Source organism: Panthera pardus, unplaced genomic scaffold (genome assembly GCF_024362965.1).
Source record: "Panthera pardus isolate Hobbes unplaced genomic scaffold, ASM2436296v1 HiC_scaffold_6, whole genome shotgun sequence".
Taxonomy (NCBI): domain Eukaryota; kingdom Metazoa; phylum Chordata; class Mammalia; order Carnivora; family Felidae; genus Panthera; species Panthera pardus.
In genome coordinates this window covers 59,692,484-59,715,123 of record NW_026526991.1, presented here as the reverse complement: position 1 = coordinate 59,715,123, position 22,640 = coordinate 59,692,484, and the positions used below count along the sequence as shown (strand labels likewise).

Here is a 22,640-nt window from a genome sequence, read left to right as displayed (position 1 = left end):
CATTAAAAAGACAACAACCCCAGGCCAGGGTACCTGAGTGGCTCAGTGGGTTAAGCATCCAACTTCAGCTCAGGGCATGATCTTGTGGTTGGTGAGTTTGACTCCAGCATCAGGCTGGACTCACACTCTCAACTCACACTCTGTCTCTCTCAAAAATAAACAAACATTTTAAAAATCTGGAAAAAAAGGCAACAGTCCCTGACTTCAACAAACTTACTTTCTCACCATAAGTGCTAACATGGAAGTAACAATTATGTGTTATGGGAGCACAAATAAGGGTCAATTAACACAGAGTTTAGAAGACTTCTCAGTAGAAGTGATGCTGCAAGTGAAAATCACAAATAAATAGTTGAACCTGGGTAGTTTTAGAGGCTGGGAAGTAAAGACATAGTGTAGAAGGAGAAAGGTGGGGAGTGGAGGGTAGATAGATAATCAACGTAAAGTGCTTATCACAAGACCTATCACATAGTAAATCCTCAGTAAATATAATCTATTCTTCTTACGATAAGGAATGTGGAGAAAGATGAGTTACACAGAGCATAATCCCACTTAGGATTTTGTGGTTTTGAGTTCATGTCACATGAATTATATACAGGAGTACAAAAAATAACAGCTGATATACATAAAGCTCATACCATGCATCAGACTTTATTATAAATTTATTATCTCTTCTAATCACTTTAACTGTATATGGTAGATACTCTTTTTTTTGTTGTTATTTGTTTATTTTTGAGAGACAGAGCAAGCAGTGGAGGGACAGAGAGAGAGAGCGAGGATCCCAAGCAGACTCCACACTGTCAGCTCAGAGCCCAACATAGGGCTCCAACTTATGAACTGTGAAATCATGACCTGAGCTGAAATCAAGTGTTGGTTGCCTAAACAACTGGGCTGCCCAGGTGCCCCATGGTAGATACTCTTATTATCTCAATTTTATAAAGAACTGAAGGCATGAGAAGTTGGGAAAATTGTCCAAGGTCATACAGACAGACAGGAAAGGCAGATATTGAATGATAGAGATCTTGCTACATACAGAAGGTGTGCTCTTAATCAGCATGATGCTGCCACTACAGCTAAGGAAGAGAGTAAAGACAGGTGTGTGAAGAGTATATTTAGTATTTTATTTTTTTAATATTTGTTTATTTTTGAGAGAGCACAAGCGGGGGAGGGGCAGAGAGAGAGGGAGACACAGAATCAGAAGCAGGCTCCAGGCTCTGAGCTGTCAACACAGAGCCCGATGCGGGGCTCAAACTCACAAACTGTGAGATCATGACCTGATCAGAAGTCAGACGCTTAACTGACTGAGCCACCCAGGCACCCCAGTATTTTAAATTTGATTTTGAACTTAGTGATAATGATAACAAGGCATTAGAGTGTTTGCCATACTTAACTAAGCAGACCAAAATATGTTTTTTTTTCCAGCTGTATATCATTGGGCCAAACGTTTCTTCACATGTAGCAAATAAATTGTGCATTAAAATATTCTCTGTATCATGTATCCAGTGGACACTGAGTGTAAATTTTATACTACCAGAGAAACATAAGAGTCAGAGGAGTGACCCAACAACGTGTAATATGCATGTTAAAACACAAAACAAAACAGACATATGCTTGGTTATTGTGGCAACAAGCCACAGATGGATCAGCAATGCCTGATGGAACCACGATTGGTTGTTATACATTTAAATTTTGTCATGAGCAAATCCTCAAGAAAAGACATAAAGCAAATTTTAAATTTAAATATTCACTTTTGAAATAAAGAAGAAATGTCAGATATAAGAGGAAATCATAGTTTTGTTCACCTACAATATGGGTCATATCTAATTACATGAGAAAATCCATTCTTGGCTATAGATTGAAACTGTAAAAGAAAGCAAAATGAGGTGGCAGAATAATTTTTTTAATGTTTAAAAATCTATCACAAAACTGACAAAATAATAAAATAAAATAAATAAAATAAAATAAAATAAAGGCTTGGGGAGCCAGAGTATTAATATATCAGTTACTAATTTATAGAAGAAACGACATGTTAATTAGTACGCTCTAATAGTCACTGTTTATTCCCATCTAGCTTTGATCCCACTCTATTCAAATAAAATATCTCTAAATTTTACATGAAATTGAATGAAATTCAGTAGTCAATGATGAAAAATCACACAGTAACAATCTTCATCCTATTGGGCCTGACAGATAACCCTCAACTTCAGATTCCGATTTTTATGTTTCTATTTCTCACTTACATACTGAGTATAACTGGGAATCTGACCATCATATCCCTCACTTTAGTAGACTCTCACCTTAAAACACCCATGTACTTTTTCCTACAGAATTTTGCCTTATTAGAAATTTCTTTTACATCTGCTTGTATCCCTAGATATTTATACAACATAGCAACAGGTGACAGGTCAATTACATATAATATTTGTGTTATTCAAGTGTTTTTTACCGATGTCTTTGGAGTAACAGAATTTTTTCTCTTGGCTGCCATGTCTTATGATCGCTATGTGGCCATCTGCAAACCCCTGCAGTATGTAACCATCATGAACAACAGAGTGTGCAAGAGGCTCGTCCTCTGCTGTTGGATGGCTGGCTTGTTGATCATACTCCCACCACTTACTTTGTTCCTCAATTTGAAATTCTGTGATTCAAATGTCATTGATTATTTTTTCTGTGATGCATCTCCAATCTTGAAGATTTCATGTTCAGACACATGGCTCATAGAGCAGTTGGTTATTGTCTGTGCTGTGCTGACCTTCATTCTGACACTTGTGTGTGTTCTTCAATCTTACATTTATATCATCAAGACCATTCTACAATTCCCCTCTACCCAACAAAGGAAAAGAGCCTTTTCCACCTGTTCTTCTCACATGATTGTGGTTTCCATCACCTATGGAAGCTGTATCTTCATCTATGTCAATCCTTCAGCAAAGGAATCAGTGACTATTAATAAGGGTGTGACAGTGCTAATGACGTCCATAGCTCCCATGTTGAACCCATTCATTTACACTCTGAGAAACAAGCAAGTGAGACAAGCCTTCAGTGATTCTTTCAAAAAAATTGCATTGGTATCGAAAAGTAAGAGAATATTCAAGCCCAGAAATAAAATAACAAGCTAAGCATAAACCATTAAGCTCTAAATCTGTTTGTCTCTTTTTTTTAAGTTAATGAGGGTTTTTTTTTTGTTTTTTCAAGTTTTTTTGAAATTCAAGTTAGTTAACATACAGTTTAGTAATGATTTTAGGAGAATTTAGGGATTCATCACTTACATACAACACCTAGTGCTCATCACAAGTGCCCTCCTTAATACCCATCTCCCCTCCAGCAAATCTCAGTTTGCTCTCTTACAGTTAAGAGGCTCTTATGGTTTTCCTCCCTCTCTGCTTTTATCTTACTTTTCCTTCCCTTCCCCTATGTTCATCTGTTTTGTTTCTTAAATTCCACATATGAGTGAAATCATATGGTATTTGTCTTTCTCTGACTGACTTATTTCGCTTAGCATAATACACTCTAGTAATCTGGTCTCTATTTAGGTTAACTTTCTCTAACATATAATGCACCCAAAATTAATACCTTTCATCACATGAATTTACTCCTTTAACCTCCTTCCCCTCAAACAAACCCCTTTCAGTGCAAGATCCCAATCAGATAACATGATGACAATTTTCTATTAAATGTAAGCCTGACTTTACTTCTAATCTCACAAACAAAATTGAAATGCAGAAAAATAAAACAAATGCAAACCAAACAAGGAGATACATAGCTTATCTTCTATTTTCTTGGACTTGTAAAAAATAGTTGATTTTAAGTGTTCTCCCAATCTTCCAATCTAACTGTTGCTGGAAACCTTCAACTGATTACATTAAAATTTATTGCGCACCTAGTTCTTGGCAGGCCAAGTTCTAGGCAGGAATTTTTATTTGGTAATATCCCTGAATGTATTTAGCTCACTAATAATCCTATATTACTAATTTTTAAAGCACCAATGGGAGGTCGTGGGCAGGGGGATGGTTTAAATGAGTGATAGGTATTAAGGAGTGCACTTGCTGTGATGAGCCCTGGGTGTTGTATGCCAGTGATGAATCACTAAATTCTACACCTGAAACTAAGATTACACTGTAATTTAACTAACTGGAATTTAAATAAAAACTTGAAAAAGAAAAAAAGTACTACTGGCAAAAAACAATAATGTATAATTGAAAAGTAAAGAAAGCCAAAATAAATACACATCCAAATAAATGTGTTTTAAATGGAAGTAGAATTTTATATCTAGGATCCTGGAGTTATTTATACACACACACACACACACACACACACACACACAAAATGCTGAAAATTTGAAAGTAAAAGATTCATAGATTACACAGAATACATATGTTAAAAGTGAGGAAAAGCGCTTTTCTAAAAGGATATGAAACTGTAAGTGCAATGTCAAATGGTAATTGCAGTTGAGGGATTAAAGAAAAATACTCAATTGCTTAAATATAATATGAATATCAAACTCAAAATGTAGCTAAATTAACCATTAAGTTTAGCATATCATGGAAACAATTCCATAAGAAATCCAGAAAACAAACCATCAATATACCTGAAAAACAAAGACTTGAAAAGGAAGTCCAAATGAAAAGCTGCAATTAAAATAATAAAGTTTTTCTATGAAGTAAATGGCATGTAGATTAGAACACCAGAAAATGTACATCAATTTTTCTTAAAAGAGCTCATAAAACTACTAAGTAAATTTTCATATTGATAAGTTTTCTGCTGGCTTTCTGGCATCCAGGCCTAACGGCCATCCTTTTGGATTCTCTCCTGGTATCTCTAGGACATGGCACTTACAGTTGCCTCTCTTTAAAAATTAAAAAAAAAAAAGAAAGAAAGAAAAAAAGCTCTCTCCCTTATTCTTCCCTTCTACTTCTACTTTTCATTTAAGTCAATTTAAATGTCTTCCACTTACATGCTGTTTCTTTCTCTCCCACCACTAAAACATACAAACCAAGTCTAGAGAGAAATTGTTTACCTTACCTGCTGCTTTGACCTCAACTTTCTCTTCTATAGCACCAATTTCACCAAAATTTTGTTTATACTGTGTATCTAAAATCACCTATAAAGGCACTTTATTTTTATGCACACTTTATTACATATAAAACCTAGTAAATAAATGATATTGAATACATTACGTTCAAATATACTGAATGAAAAAGCCTCACAACTGAAAAAAATGTTACCTCTTGAAAAGAACTGCTAATTTCTGGCATAAAAAAATCATATGGGTAAAATATGCTACACATTTTTAAAGGAATTTAAAACAAGATTTAACTACCCTGCTACATTTGATTTCTATTTTAAGACATGACAAAAATTAACAAAAGTTGTTGTTTACTGGGAGATCAATTTAGGCTAACTTCACCTATACTACAATATCAATCTATCTGTGTGTTTACTTTAATATACACACACATTTTTTCAATGGATAATCTTTGAAAGAACACTGGAGCTGGTTTTTAATCTTTGTTTCATAGATTGGTAAATTGAGATTTGAGATGTGAGAATATTAAGTAATGTTAATAAGAGTTGAAGCCAGGGTTCAGTCCTTTGTAATGTTATTATAGGTCTGTAATGTCTATATGTTATGGCACTGCCTCTTCAGGATTGTACACATAATCAAAATTACATCAAGGAACATCAAGAAAATTTATTTTCTCTAAAACAGCCAATGTTTAGACCAAGAAAGTGGAAGAAAATCTAAACAAATACAGGCTGAATATTTTATAATTGGATGGAATTACTCAAAATCAAAAATATCGTTATTTGATATAATTTATGATGCTAAAAATTTCAATTACTTATTGAAATGGCACACTGTATCCACTATCTTGCAAAAATGTATAATTTTTACAATATGTAATTGAATTTAAAAAAAAGCTAATCGTTTAATATATAGTAATAAAGAAGAGGCAAAATGTTCCTTAAAATGCAATTCAGAGACTTCCAGGGAAGATGGCAGAATAGGAGGATCCTAAGCTCACCCCACCCCATGGACACACTTAGATAACAGCCACATCAGTACAAATAACCCAGAAAATGACCTGAACACTGGCAGAACAGACTCTCCACAGCTAATGGTAGGGAAGAGGCCATATCAAAAATGGTAGGAAGGGAAGACACTCAGTCAGGAACCAAACTGACCACAAGACTGTCTGTGGGAGGGAAGGACACACAAGCTTATAGAAGGGACAGGGAAGACCCCACGCCATGTATTCCAGGCATGGGGGACCTACAATGGGAAGATGAATCCCCATAACATTTGGCTTTGAAAATCAGAGGGTCATAACTTCATGAGTTTTTATAATCAATGGGGATTACCGCTTGGAACTTTAAAAATCAGCAGGGTTGGCTCTGGGAGAGCAGGAGGGCAATAGGAAACTGAGCCTCTGCCATTAAAGAGACAGAATAACAAACAGCCCCACTGAGATACAGTGTAAAAGCAGCAGTTTCAAAAATGTCTGGGGTGAAGTACAAAGAGATTTAATTACTAATCTTGGAATATGTGCTGGAAGGGCAGGGATCTTTAGGAGTCTTCTCCAAAAACAGGAGTGGGCAGGCACCGTTTCCCTTGCCCACCCATCACAGGTACCTGCAGAAACCAGTACAAACACCCTGTACTAGCTTGCTATCAGCATGCCTCACCCTTAAGTTTTCCTACTATCTGCCCCCTCCAACATGACTTTGGCAAGAGTTCAACAAAGCAGATCCAGGCCTCCTCCCACACACCAGCATAAACCTTGCTAACACCATGTACCACACCCTTGCATTCTCCTGAAGACCTGAAGTCCATCCAAAGTGAACCCACAAGTGTGACACTGTGCAAGTAGCTCCAACAGTGGCCATCACCACTCTAAAGTGACTCCTGCCCAGGGAAGAGAAGAAGATGACCACACACACCAGTCCAACTGTGGCCCATCAGAGGGTTAGGGGAAGACATCTGGTACAACTGCAGGCCAGGCCCACCAATGACAGCCCCTCAGGGGACAACACAGGGAGGACATCCTGCAGTTTGGTGTGACCACAACTCTGGCAAATGCCTGGTCTGATCCAACTAAAGTCCAAGGTGGTCACAGACTGGCAGATTAACAATATAGGGACCAAATCTCATTAACAGCAGACAAAGTGAGCCATTTCGGATGACTAGACTGAAGGCAAATGTGGCTCAGCCAGAACAATAGGGCACACGCAATACATATAGTTGACACCTCTGAAGTGCCAGGTTTTGGTGAACAGAGGCAACTGCACTGCAACGCATTATAGGACCTCTTCTTCATAAGGCCACTACTTTCATGAATAGGAGATACAGCTGACTTTCCCAACACATGGAAACAGACCCAGAGAGTTAGACAATGAGGATACAGAAGAATATGTCCCAAATGAAAGAATAGGACAAAATCACGCGAGAAAGATAGATGGAATAGAGATATACAATATGTTGATAGGGAAACTACTGGTAGTTTCACAAGCTCAGCAAAATTAAAGTTCACTGAACTTGAAAAATGAGTGAAGGACCTCAATGAGACCCTCAACAAAGAGATAGAAAATACAAAAAATAACCAAGCAGAGATGAAGAATTCAATAACTAAAATTTAAAAATATACTAGAGGAAATAAATAGTAAACTAGAGGAAGCAGAAGAATGGATCAGCAACCTGAAAGAGTAATGGAAAGCAATCAAGATGAACAGAAGAAAGAAATAAAATTAATTTAAAAATGAGAATATATTAAGGAAAATCATTAAATCCATCAAGCATAATAACATTCACATTCTAAGAATCCCAGAAGGAAGAGAGAAAGAAAAGGGGGCAAAAAAAATTACTTGAAGAATAAAAGATGAAAACTTTCCATATCTGAGGAAGGAAACAGAAATCCAGGAGGCACAGAGAGTGCCCAACAAAATCAACACAAAGTCCACACAAAGACACATACTAAGTAAAATGGCAAAAGGTTGTGATAAAGAATTTTAAAAGCAACAAGAGAAAACAGTTATGTACAAGGGAAACCCCATAAGGCTATCACCTGATTGTTCAGCAGAAACTTTGCAGAGCAGAAGAGAGTGACATGATATATTTGAAGTGCTGAAAGGAAAAAAAAAAAAAAAAAAAAACTACAACCAAGAATACTCTAATCCAGCAAGCCTATCTTTCAGAATACAAGAAGAGATAAGAGTTTCCCAGATAAAACTTGATAGAATTCATCACAGCCTTACAAGAAATGTGAAAGGGATTCTTTAAATGCAAAACAAAGACCATGAGCAGGAATTATAAAAAAAAAAAACTAAGAAGCACAAAAACAATAATTTTAAGGTATATCTATAAATATCAGTCAAAGGATTCACACCAAAAAAAGTATGTAAAGTATGACACTATACATAAAATAGAGGGGTTGGGAGAGGAGTAAACATTTAGTGCTCTTAGAACGGGTTCAAACTTAAAGCGACCATCAACTTAATATAGACTGCTATATGCATAAAATGTTGCATATAAACCTAATGACAACCTCAAAATTAAAAGCCAGTAATAGATAGGCAAAAAATTAAGAGAAAGGAATCCAAATATATCACTAAAGAAAGTCTTCAAACCCCAAGAGAAGAGAGCAAGAGAAGAAAGAAAGAGAGAACTACAAAACAACCATAAAACAAGTACAAAAAAACTGGCAAGAAGTACATACCTATCAATAATTACTTTGAATGTAAATAGACTAAATGCTCCAATCAAAAGGCACAAAATGACAGCCTGGTTAAAAAAGCAAGACCCATCTACAGCTGCCCACAAAGGACTCATTTCAGACCTAAAAACAAAGAGATTGAAAATGAAGGGATGGAGAAATATTTGTCATGAAATGGAAGTGAAAATAAAGCTGGGGTAGCAATACTCACATCAGAAAAAAAAATGGACTTTAAAACAAAGAAAATAACAAAAGACAAAGAAGGAAAATATACAATCATAAATGGGATGATCCAACAGGAAAATATAGTAACTATAAATATTTATGTACCCAATACCAGAGAACCCAAATAACATTAAATCATTAATAACAAACAAAGGAAATAATCAATAGTAATATAATAATAGGGGCCCTTAACACCCTATTTACATCAATGGACAGATCATACAAACAGATAATCAACAAGGCAACAGTGACTTTAAACGACATATTGGACCAAATGGATTTAACAGATATACAGAATATGCCATCCTAAGATAGAAGAATACACATTCTTTTGGAGCACATGGAACATTCTCCAAAATATATCATACATTAGGTCACAAAACAAGTCCCAACAAATTAAAAGGATCGAAGTCATACCATGCAACTTTTTCAATCACAACACTATGAAAATAGAAATCAACCACAAGAAAAAATCTTGAAAGACCACAAATGCATGGAGGTTAAATAACATGCTACTAAACAATGAATGAGTCAACCAAGAAATAAGTAATATAGGATTATTAGTGAGCTAAATACATTCAGGGATATTACCAAATGAGAATTCCTGCCTAGAACTTCACCTGCCAAGAACTAGGTTCTCAAGAAGTTTTAAGGTAATCAATTGAAGTTTTCAGCAACAGTTAGATTGGAAGATTGGGAGAACACTTAAAATCAACTATTTTTTACAAGTCCAAGAAAATAGAAGATAAGCTATGTATCTCCTTGTTTGGTTTGCATTTGTTTTATTTTTCTGCATTTCAATTTTGTTTGTGAGATTAGAAGTGAAGTCAGGCTTACATTTAATAGAAAATTGTCATCATGTTATCTGATTGGGATCTTGCGCTGAAAGGGGTTTGTTTGAGGGGAAGGAGGTTAAAGGAGTAAATTCATGTGATGAAAGGTATTAATTTGGGGTGCATTATGTTTGAGAAAGTTAACCTAAATAGAGATCAGATTACTAGAGTGTATTATGCTAAGTGAAATAAGTCAGTCAAAGACAAATACCATATGATTTCACTCATATGTGGAATTTAAGAAACAAAACAGATGAACATAGGGGAAGGGAAGGAAAAGTAAGATAAAAGCAGAGAGGGAGGAAAACCATAAGAGCCTCTTAACTGTAAGAGAGCAAACTGAGATTTGCCGGAGGGGAGGTGGGTGGGGGATGGGCTAAATGCGGGATGGGTATTAAGGAGGGCACTTGTGATGAGCACTAGGTGTTGTATGTAAGTGATGAATCCCTAAATTCTACTTCTTAAATCAACTCTACACTGTATGTTAACTAACTTGTGTATATTAACTAACTTGAATCTCACCGTTTGTGAGATCAAGCCCTCCATCAGGCTCTGTGTTGACAGCACGGAGCCTGCTGGGGATTTTCTCCCTCTCTCTGTCCCGCCCCAGCTTATGCACACATATGCTCTTTCTCTCTCTGTCTCAAAATAATAAAACTTTCATTTGTTTTTTAATTTTATTTTTAAATGTTTACTTATTTTTGAGAGAGAGATAGTACAAGCAGGGAAGGGACAGAGAGAGGGAGAGACAGAGGATCTAAACCAGGTTCCGTACTTAAAACAGCAAGCCCCATGCGGCTCAAATCCATGAACCATGAGATCAATGACCTGAGCCAAGTCAGATGCTCAACCAACTGAGTCACCCAGGCGCACCTCAAAATAAAAAAAATTTAAAAAAATTTAATCTATCATCTCTTAATTTCTTTTCCTTTGTAATTCTTCAGTGGTCACTGGTTTTATTTTTTTCTCTTTTGTATGTCTACTTTTGGTTTAAGTGAATTTTTTTAAGTTTTGATCTCCCTTGTTAGATTCCTTTTGCTGCTTAACAAATAACACAGTGGCTTGAAACAACACAAATTTATTAAGCATTCTTTAGGTTAAAAGTCCAACATGAGTCTCACAGACATCCTACTTATATCTGTGTTGATTAAGTCTCTGGATGTCATTTCTTCCTGTTCTTTTTCTTGGGGTCAATTTCTTTGTTTCATCATTTTGGAGGAATAAAACAATAAAATACAAATAAATATTAGGAAATTAAAAACAAAAAAAAATCAAATAAAGGAAACTAGATCCTAGGTGTGTTTTGGTCTGTTGGAAGAAGCTTGATAGAGAAAAAATGGAAAGGGGAAAAAAGGCAAGAAAAAAACGTAAAAATTTAAAAAATTGTAAAGAAAATGAAACAGAATAAAAAATTTAAAGATAAAAATAAGGTAAAAAAATAAATTTTTCTCTTTCTGTATCCAAGAAAGGTAAAAAAAAAATTAAGCAAAAACAAATTCAAAGAAAAGGAATAAATGAACCAGTAAACAGAATGAAACCCCAATGAATTTACATCCAGTTTCCCCTAGAACTGAAACTTTGAAGCACCCTGTAGTCCTTACATTAAGCATGTGGAGTGACTTGTGGTGGTCTTCTGGGGGGTGTGCTTGGAGGGCACAGTTGGGTGGGGCTTGGTGTAACAGCTCCGTTCTCTACTAGATGGCCCTGCTTAGCTACCGGGGTGGATCAGTGTGCGTGCGCACACACGCATTCATTGGAGACCTGGAAATTGCCTCACCCACCTCCCTAGTCTCTGGCACAGGAACTTCTTGCTCTTACCAATCCACAATTCAAGCACCCCTTTTTTGTCTCAGTTCTTTGTCCCTGCCTCTACCCTGTCCACGTCCAAGCTGTCCACCAGCCAGCCAGCACCTCCCTCCAGAGTTTTATCTCAGACAGGGTTGTGTTTCAAAACCCCACATTTCATAGACCTCTGAGGTTTGGATCAGCTCCAACTCTCTGGGGGAGGGTCTTGCTGAGCAATGGCCAGGTGCCAACTTTCCCCAGAAAACATTTGTGCAAATGCACAGCAGCAGAGGTTCAGAGATTATGGTAAACTACAACACACAGCTGGCACCAGTTTTCACCCCACTCTGACATCTTTGTCCCACCACCAGCAAATGTGGCTGCTCTCCAGAGTCCACCAGGACTCTTGCCTGTGGGGAGACCATATGGCTTCTACCAAATGCAGTCCAAGCAGGGGAACTGCTTCTCCCCGTGTAGCACATGAACCCTTCAGATGGCACTGCCTGCTCCTGGGGATTTGTCCTACTTCCTCACCAGATCCCTGCCAGGCACTGAGCTCCAAACTTTGCACTCTGCACTCCACTGTTTATAGAATCCTGGTGGTACTGAAACCATCTCCTTTCTCCCCATCAATGGTTTTGGGTAACAAATTTCTCGTTCAGTCCCCAGCAAGTGTTTTCACTCTTTCTTGCTCTTTCTCTCCAGCTACTCTTGAGGGGAATGATTTTCTTGCACAATCCTGATGCACCGCACTCTCCCCCTTTCTCTCACTCTGTCCTCTCTCCGCAAAAATGGCTCCCTGCCCTCCATGGCTTTTCTCTCCCTGAGTTCACATCTCTGCACAGAGTACCTACCATGTTCTGTGGCACAAGTTATGCAGATTGTTGTGTTAATCCTCAGATCAATTTCTTAGGTGTTCAAAATAGTCTGATGCTGATCTAGTTGCATTTCAGGGATGAGACAAGCTCAGGGTCTCCATGCTGTTCTGCCATCTTAACTCCTTCCCCCTCTGCCTCAGAATGTATTTTAATTGAAAATCTACTTCTAAGAATTTGGATTATCATAAATATATAATTCTATAACAATGCTTTTTGTGACTTTTAAATAATTTTAAAATAAGAAAACTATCAATTTTAAAGGTTTATATAAATATACAGTTAGCTATTATAAAGCCCTCTCAATAATAGAGAAATTATCCTTAAATTTTAAATTTAGAATTATTTTTAAATTTGATGGAATAATCAAAAAGATATAAAACACTCCAAATGATGTATATTCATAAATTCTTAAAAGTATGTCATATTTTTAAGGAAAAATGCAAGTTATATAACATGTTAAATATATTTTTATATTTGTAATACTAAAATACATGAAATTCATTATATATTTACATTGTATATAACTTATAAATACGTTGGATTACTTAGATGTTCTATTTACATATAGTCATATGGTTGATTGGTTTTCTCCTTAAAGAAAGGCAATTATATTTTTTGAACTTATAAAGCAGAGTTATATTACAAAAAAATTATTGAAAACATATTCAAGAATATTAACAGTACACTACCTTATAATTATTTATGTTTCCTTATTTGATTACCTGTATTTTTACTTTTTAAGTAAATAAAAATAGTAAGGAAGAAAATGGTCTTTTATGATCATTTAGCTGCTATAAATGATGAAAACAAAATTTTACAAAGTCCGTCTGATCAGTTTTAGGTTATAACTGTAGGTCTGTATATCCATTTTTATAAAGTACCTGTGTTTGTTGTGGACAAGTTTCATTATTTTGTAGCAACTAAGCTTTTTGGATGTCCTGAGATGACAACGTATGATACAATGTACAGCTAGCAAATTAACCAATTTATGTTTCTTTTTGTTATAATTGATAGGAGGGAAGCATCTTGGGCAAGGAAGTATTAAGCTGTCTCTGAGTAACCTACATTAGGACTTGCTCATTAGGCTGGCAGTAGAGGGCAGAAAGAAGTGTAGTGGGAGAGATGTGTGCAGATGTGTTCATATTTACATTTTAATGATAACCGTTAATGTGTGTGCATCTCTTTGGCTGTATTATAGGAATACAGTAAGTGATTCAATGGAAACATACCTCTTTGCTAATATGTGAATAGTATAATAGATAATGAATTCTTTTAGAAGCATCATACCTGTGTACTCTTGTTACTTTATGTCTCATTTTTAATTGAACATTAAGGAATGCAGTATTTTAACTGTGCCAAATCTTTATCTAGAGGCCTGTTGCTATTTTTGTCCATTATGAAATTTTTGTCCCCAAGAAAGGTAGGATTACATTTTTTTTCTTTCAGATGGAGTTGGTGTAGTGTATTCTTAGTTATCAAAATACTCATAGTTTTTGGAACTTTGAAATGGCAGATATTCATGGTGTGTAAAAAGGCATGATACATAACTGTGTAGACTTAATTACATTAAAATTACATTAGTTGTGTAGGTACACACATGAGACCTAGAAGTCGAACTGTAAAATGCTTATGATTATGGATGACTGTTTTTTGCTTCTTGTGTTTTTCAGTTTCCTTTTATGCACATGTGAACTTTTAAAAATATTTTTAAAAACCTAAAATAATTTTAATTAAAAAATATAAAAAGTCTGTCTGGCTCCTTATCAGCTGATTGTCACTGTTTAGTATTAGACTGTCTGATGTTACTGTTGAGCCTTCATTTCCCTAAGGAACCATCCCCAACATTGCATCTTTCAGGATTCTTGTTCAAACACCTTACACAAGGGATTCATTAGTGATTTTTTAAATCTGAAACACCAAGAAACCTTTTGTTTATATACTTAGTTTCTGTCTTGTCAGCAGTGCCCTTCCCCCCCCCCCCAAAAAGGCAACCTTATTGGTATAAAATTAGAGTGCTGAGAATTCTAACTCTTCAAAGCAAATAGAGTTCCTCATAGTCTGGAAGCTCCTGAATAGTATTTTAGTTTCAAGTGGGAAAGTACTAGAAGATATTTCCTACATTAGAAATGAAAAGTTCTAAGTGAGAAAATATTTGCAATGAGAGAAGAAAAAAATTCAGAGATGTATGTATGGCGCCATCTCAGAGCACCAGTGAATATGACAGGCCACGAGTAAGAGTGGCCAGAAACCCAGAGACAACCCATTGTTAACATTTTCTTCTTCGTCTTTTTAACCGTCAGGGCTATCTGTCAACTGGAACTATTACCGGCACACAGAAAAGTAAGTATAATGTTTGTGATTTCACTTATTGTTTTCTTTGAGAGATTTAGATGACAATTTCTTTGGAGTAACAGATGGGATCTATTTTTACCAATGTTGTGATGAAAGGACTATTTAAATAAATGTAAGATGAATCATAGGATCTTTACTGATTGAAATGTTTTCGTCAAGGCTGCATGATAGTTGTGTAGATAGCTCACCAAATATTATAATTTTATTAGATATACACGCAGATGATATAGACTAGGTATAGATATTTAAGGACATATTACCTGACACTGATTTATTTAGTGACCCATGAACTCTTTCAGATTGAAGAAAAAAAATCCCTGAAAGTCAATAAAGCAAATATAACTCAATCAGTCACCGTTCAGGGTCAGTTAATTTCCCAAACATTGCCTCTCAAGAAATTTGAAAATAAAAAAGAAGAAATGAAAAGGAGACAAAAGATTTGTTGGATATTTTCCAGACTACTCAGGGCTGAGAATATTACTATAAGATGCTTTAGGAACATCTAGGTTGAGGATAGGACAATGGAGAGAATTCAGGGGCTTGTAGAACTAATGCTTTCAAATATATCACACTAAGTGGCTGGTGAGTGTGACAGCTCAGCAGAAAACTATGGCCTAAGGTCAGTCTTCCCTAACAGGAGAGCAGTTTTAGCTGTGGGAAGTGGACACAGAGTGGGGGTTGGCAGAGCCAATAGCAATAGAAAGGCAATGTTTTAAATGAACCAATTAAAATCATTCACATAACAAACTAAATGGGATCTCCAGGGGAAATTTTCTTTAAAATGATCAGTTTAAGAAAGCTGTAACCCCTGGAGACACTTATTCAAGACTAAAATTATTGACTAGCTGCTATTATAAATAATTGGTGGGGAAAAAATGGTGATCACTTAGGATCTATTATGGAGCAGCTATGGTCCAAAACCCAGATTTACAAAGCCCTTTTTGGCAGTATCTTACATAAAGATGAATTGATAAGCTATAATTGGCATCAACAAAGAGAAAATTCTCTAGGGAAAACTTTTTTGTTAAGATTTTATTTTTAAGCTATCTCCACACCCCACATGGGGTTTGAACTCACAACCCCAAGATCAAGAGTCACATGCTCTACTGATTCAGCCAGACAGGCACCCCTCTATGAAAACTTTATCTGCAGAAGGCAGAGAGAAAGTTTTGTTTTGCTTTGTTTTATGTGATAATTTAATCATAGGCTGAATAGGTAAACATTACATGGGTGATTTCAGAGCCACTAACAATTCCCACACCAAAGTGCCAGTATCCTTTAAAATTTTTTTTTTAATGGAAAGCAATAGTGATTTTCATGTGAGCAAAAAATATTCATGTAGTGGCTTTGAGGTGTAATATTGATAAAAACATTATGGATGTCACTTTGGTAACATTCAGAAGTGTTTAAAAAATAAGCACATCTTGGGGCGCCTGGGTGGCTCAGTCGGTTGAACACCCAACTTCGGCTCAGGTCATGATCTCGAGGTGTGTGAGTTCGAGCCCCGCGTCGGGCTCTGTACTGACAGCTCGGAGCCTGGAGCCTGCTTCAGATTCTGTATCTCCCTCTCTCTCTGCCCCTCCCCTGCTCATGCTCTGTCTCTCTCTGTCTCAAAAATAAATAGAAACATTAAAAAAAAAATTAAAAAAAAATAAGCACATCCTTGTCCTAGAAATGTCACTGATATTATGACAAATGTGAGATTTTTCTACAAGGATGCTATTGAAAACTGTTACATTTTTTTAGAAGCAAAAAACTAAGGGGAAATCTAAAAACTAATGAGTCATGGTTTAAAAATGAGGTGTATTGCCATATTAAAAATGGAGAATTCTTAGGGGAAAAAAAAAACAAAATCTTGACATCAGAGATGAGTTTTAAAATATGATAGACACAAACACCTGATGTTAAATAGATGCCTATCTCTAATTATTGAGATGGAAACAGGTGCACAAAATGTTTCAGGATAATAGCATATGAGACAAGTGGTTTATTCAATCATATGTCATGCATTTACTAATCCATTAGTATATAGTATTTCTGGGTAAAATCACAGAGAATAAAGCTGGGGAAAATATACTCCCAAATAACTGGATTAGTTATTTCTACCCTATGATACTTTATAATTTTTTTCTTTTGGCTTATCAGATTAAGCTTTTCAATAATATACATTGTTTCTATAACAAAATCATAATAAGAAAAAGAATGTCTTGTAATTTTACAAATACTTTACATGATAGAAAGAATAATCTAGACTTTTATCTTAAAATACGGTACTATTCCCACCAACAGTGCAAAAGGGTTCCCGTTTCTCCAAATCCTCGCCAGCATCTATAGTTTCCTGATGTGTTCATTTCAGCCACGCTGACCAGCGTGTGGTGGGGGAGAGATGAAAGTGGTGATGGGCATTGAGGAGGCACTTGTCGGGATGAGCACTGGGTGTTGTATGGAAGCCAATCTGACAACATATTTTTTTAAAAAGTGGGGGTGCCTTGGTGGCTCAGTCACTTGAGCGTCTGACTTCAGCTCAGGTCATGATCCCACAGATTATGAGTTAGAGCGGGCTCTGTGCTGACAGCTAAGAGCCTGGAGCCTGCTTCCAATTCTGTGTATGTCTCTCTCTGCCCCTACCCTGCTCACACTCTATCTCTCAAAAATAAATAAACATTAAAAAATTAAATAAAAAAAAAGAAAAAGAAAATGACCAGTTTCATTAGCCAATGAAATCACTTTTTAGGGACCATTTAGGTAAATCTTAATGCAATATTTTAAAAACCAAAGTTAATGTTATAGGTGTGTGTGTGCGTGTATGTATATACACGCACACACATAGTACTATTTTTGGCCTAGCAACTTGTGTCTGCTATTTCCATTATACCCTCTTGTCTCTGAAAGCTTTTTTCCAATATTGTTTCCTGTGAAACACAGAAAGATTTCTTCATGTCTTTAGTACCTGGGTCTCCAAAAACATATAAATAAAATCATTTTATTAATTTGCATATTTAGCAAATAAACCAAATGTTAAATTTGATACTGTAAGAATATCAGTATTTACAAATCAAGAAAATTTATGATGTTTATAAGGCCTTTGAAACAGACTTTCTTTTTGTTATTTGCTTTTGTTTGTTTTTTAATATGAAATTTATTTCAAATTGGTTTCCATACAACACCCAGTGCTCATCCCAACAGGTGCCTTCCTCAATGCCCATCACCCACCCTCCCCTCCTTCCCACCCCCCATCAACCCTCAATTTATTCTCAGTTTTTAAGAGTCTCTTATGGTTTGGCTCTCTCCCTAACTTTTTTTTTTCCCTTCCCCTCTCCCATGGTCTTCTATTAAGTTTCTCAGGATCCACATAAAAGTGAAAACATATGGTATCTGTCTTTCTCTGTATGACTTATTTCACTTAGCATAACACTCTCCAGTTCCATCCACATTGCTACAAAAGGCCATATTTCATTCTTTCTCATTGCCAAGTAGTATTACATTGTGTATATAAACCACAATTTCTTTATCCATTCATCAGTTGATGGACATTTAGGCTCTTTCCATAACTTGGCTATTGTTGAAAGTGCTGCTATAAACATTGGGGTACAAGTGCCCCTGTGCATCAGCCCTCCTGTATCCCTTGGGTAAATTCCTAGCAGTGCTATGGTTAGGTCCTAGGGTAGATCTATTTTTATTTTTTGAGGAACCTCCACACTATTTTCCAGAGTGGCTACACCAGTTTGCATTCCCACCAACAATGCAAGAGGGTTCCCATTTCTCCACATCCTCGCCAGCATCTACAGTCTCCTGATTTGTTCATTTTAGCTACTCGGACTGGAGTGAGGTGGTATCTCAGTGTGGTTTTGATTTCTATTTCCCTGATGAGGAGTGACGTTGAGCATCTTTTCATGTGCCTGTTGGCCGTCTGGATGTCTTCTTTAGAGAAGTGACTATTCATGTTTTCTGCCCATTTCTTCACTGGATTATTTGTTTTTCGGGTGTGGAGTTTGGTGAGTTCTTTATAGGTTTTGGATACTAGCCCTTTGAAACAGACTTTCTTTTAAATGATGGACAGTCTAAGAAAATATTTATCCACTTATAATTGTACATAATCAACCAAAGGAAAACTTTTGCAATTATGGAAGAAAAGTAACTCAGAAAGAGGTGGGAAAATATTACTATGCTCTTCAGTACCACACTCAATATTCAACATTTGAAGTAAATTATGTACTAAAATAATTTCTGTATCTAGTATATACTGTCACTGAAAATTAGAAACGAAGGAGGGAGCCTGGAAATAAATTGGTATTCCTTTTCAACACACACACACACACACAAAAGAGAAACAAAATTAGCTTTAGTTACAGTGGTTAAACAGAAACCTCACTTTAAAAGTAGATCTAGAAAGTCTTTTTAATGATAATGTGCTATCATTTTGCAGCTATCATTAATGCAGCTTAATTTTATCAACTTTCAAAACTTCCAGCAAAAACATAAAACTGATTATGAAGTTTAGAGTCAGCTAGTGAATAGAGAAGCTTTTGGGGTATAAATGCAAGTGTTGTTACAGTACTTTTATGAGTCAATTCTAATAGTATAAACAAATTAAATCTAAGACATAGGTTAAGAATGTAAAGATACAGGGGCACCTGGGTGGCTCAGTTGGTTAAGTAAGCATCTGACTCTTGACTTCACCTTGGGTCATGATCTCATGGTTCATGAGTTCACCCCCTGCATGGGGCTCTGAGCTGACAGCACTGAGCCTGCTTGGGATTCAGTCTCCCTCTCTCTGCCCTTCCCATGCTTGCTCTCTTTCTCAACATAGACATAAATAAAAATAAAGAATGTGAAAATACAAAGAGAAATATAGTGAAAGAACCCACATTTTTACCTTACAATATTTATAGTTAAAAATCTATAAAGATCTCTTCCCCGTAACTACAAAAAATTATGCAATTGAGGAATTATGTCAAACTATGTAGACAATATTTATTAGAAATTTAAAGAAGAAATGTCAAGGGAAAGTTTATTTATCTTTATTAATCATTGCTTACCATGTCTGGACTTTTTAAAGTAATGTTTTGTTGAATTGTAATTCATATGCAGTAAAATGCAAATATCTTAAGTGTTCTATAAGATTTGAGTATTGGGGCACCTGGTGGCTCAATTGGTTAAGTGTCCAACTGCTGATTTCAGCTCAGGTCATGATCTCATGGTTTGTGAGTTCAAGCTCTGCACTGGACTCTGCACTGACAGTGTGGAGCCTGTTTGGGATATTCATTCTCTCTCTCTCTCTCTCTCTCTCTCTCCCTCCCTCCCTCCCTCCCCCTCCCCCGGTCTCTGCCCCTCCCCTGTTCATGCTCTCTTTCCCAAAATAAATAGAATTTTTTTTAAAATTAACAAAACAAAAAATTGAGTATTGTAAACACTGAAGCAACCCACCATTCATTCAAAGAAACATGTAGACTTCTACCACAATGGAAGGTTCCCTAATGCCACCTGTTCCAACAACTGTTTCCCATATGCCCACAAGAGGCATGTGGGCACATGGTAATGACTGTCATCCATAGATATTTTTTTGCCTGTTCATGAACTTCATACAAATAAAATCATATGACATTTTTCTGAGTCTTACTGTTTTTACTTAGCATAACAGTATTAAGACATCATTTTTTAAATGTTTATTTAGAATGAGAAAGAGTGTGGGGGGGGGGAGTGGGGGAGGAGCAGAGAGAGAGAGAGAGAGAGAGAGAGAGAGAGAGAGAGAGAGAGAGAATCCCAAGCAGGCTCCACAGCATCATCACAAGAGCCCTACATGGGCCTCAGTCCCACAAACCATGAGACCATGACCTGAGCCAAAATCAAGATTTGGAGGCTTAACCAACTGAGCCACCTAGGCACCCCAAGATTCATCATTTTTGTTCCATGCATCAATAGCTTGTACTTTTTAATTTTATCAACATTTAGTATTGTCAGTCTTTAAGATTTTAACCATCCTAGGGACACCTGGGTGGTTCAATCAGTTAAGCATCTGACTTCTGCTCAGGTCATGACCTCATGGTTGGTGGGTTGGGCCCCCCCCACCCCCCGCCCCGCCCCCCCCCCTACCTTGGGCTCTGTGCTGACAGCTTGGAGCCTGGGGCCTACTTCGGATTCTGTTTCTCCCTCTCTCTCTGCCCCTCCCCCCACTTGTGCACTCTCTCTCTCTCTCAAGAATAAACATTAAAAAAAATTTTTTTTAAGATTTTTAGCCATCCTAGCAAGTGTGAAAGGAAATTTCATTGTGATTTTAATTCACATTTCTCTGGTGACTTATGATATTGACAATTTTTTATGTGCTTATGAGTCATTCATATATCATCTCTTGTGAAGTGCTCACATATTTTGCCCATTTGGATTGATTTATCTTTTGATATTTGATAAATAGAAGTTCTTTATATATTCTCATTGTGAGTCATTTTTCAGATATATACAGTGCAAATATTTTCATAGGTTTACTTGCTTATTTCTTTACTGGTGTATTTTTTGGAGAAAAAATTATAATTTTGATATTACCTAATATATAAGGGTTTTTTTCTTTTATATGTGGCACCTTTTGTGTTCTGTCCAAGAAATTCTACTTTAAGGTCATGAAGATTTTCTCCTGTTTTCTTACAGAAGCTGTATTGTTCCATGTTTTAGGTTTGGCTTTGTGATCCATCCTAAATTACTTTTTTGGAAATGGAGTGTGATCAAAGTTTTTCCCCTTATGGACATCTGATTTTTCTGGCACTATTTGTTCAAATTCATTTTTCTTTCCCTATTTAAATGACTGGGAGACAATGAAATCAATTGACCACATTCATATGGGTATAAATGTGAACTCTCTTAAGATATTCCACTGTTCTATTTTCTATCTTCATGAAAATACCATATTGGACTGTGATTTTACAATAAGTCTTGAAATAAAGTAATATAGGACAATTAGTTCCCTTTTTTTCCAATGTTATCCTAGCACTTATAAATGCATGCATTTTCACATAAAATTCTAAAATTAGTCTGTTCATCTCTTCAGAAACCCCTGCTGTAGGGGTGTATGGGTAGCTTAGTCAGTTGATCCTCTGACTCTTGGTTTTGGCTCAGGTCATGATCTCAGGGTTCATGAATTTGAGCCCCACGTCAGGCTCTGTGCTGACCGTGCAGACCCTGCTTGGGATTCTCTCTCTCCCTTTCTGCCCCTCCCATGCTTGCTTGCTCATGCGCTCGCGCACGCGCTCTCTCTCTCAAAATCCCCACTGTATTTTTCTAACATTGCACTGAATCTATGGAACAATACGGAGAAAACTGACATCTTAACAATATATTCAGGTTTCCAATTCATGAACGTTTTGGATCTCTTTTAGGTATTTACTAATTTCTACAGTTAGGATTTAGCCTTCTACAGCTTTCATTTGATGTTATTTGATATTATTGATGCTATTTTTAAAAGACTTTTTTCATTTTCCAATTATTTGCTGCTGATGTATAGAAACAAAATTAGCATTGTTCATTGACCTTGCATCCTGGAATCTTGCTAAAGTCGCTAATTCAGAAAGGCTTTTAAAATATAGACTCCACAGGTTTTTTTAAATTAAAAAATGGTCTTATGTGTAGAAAATGACAATTGTATTTTTTATTTCTAATATTCATGTCAATTCTTTAAATAAATACACAGATGGATGGACAAATAGAGGATACATGGATAGATACATAGATATAAAGATTCTAAGAAAATCATGGATTTTTTATTTCCAAAATCTGGTACTCTTTATTTCTGCATACTAGTTTCCATCTGGTATCATATTTTAACACAAAGAACTTTAGCATTCTTTTCAGTGGAACTCTACTGGAAATAGTAT

The 22,640-nt window shown here is 36.2% G+C and overlaps 1 protein-coding gene across 1 annotated transcript; it reads left to right on the top strand.

The window, feature by feature from the left end:
• The first annotated feature begins 2,138 nt into the window (after positions 1-2,138).
• Positions 2,139-3,113, top strand: LOC109270235 (olfactory receptor 6C2-like). The gene has a single exon (XM_019454653.2). It carries the CDS (start codon positions 2,139-2,141, stop codon positions 3,111-3,113), a length of 975 nt encoding a protein of 324 aa, XP_019310198.1.
• The last annotated feature ends 19,527 nt before the right edge of the window (positions 3,114-22,640 follow it).

Coding starts and splice junctions, on each gene's coding strand:
- LOC109270235 (XM_019454653.2), top strand. CDS start 2,139: ATGATGAAAAATCACACAGTAACAATCTTCATCCTATTGGGCCTGACA.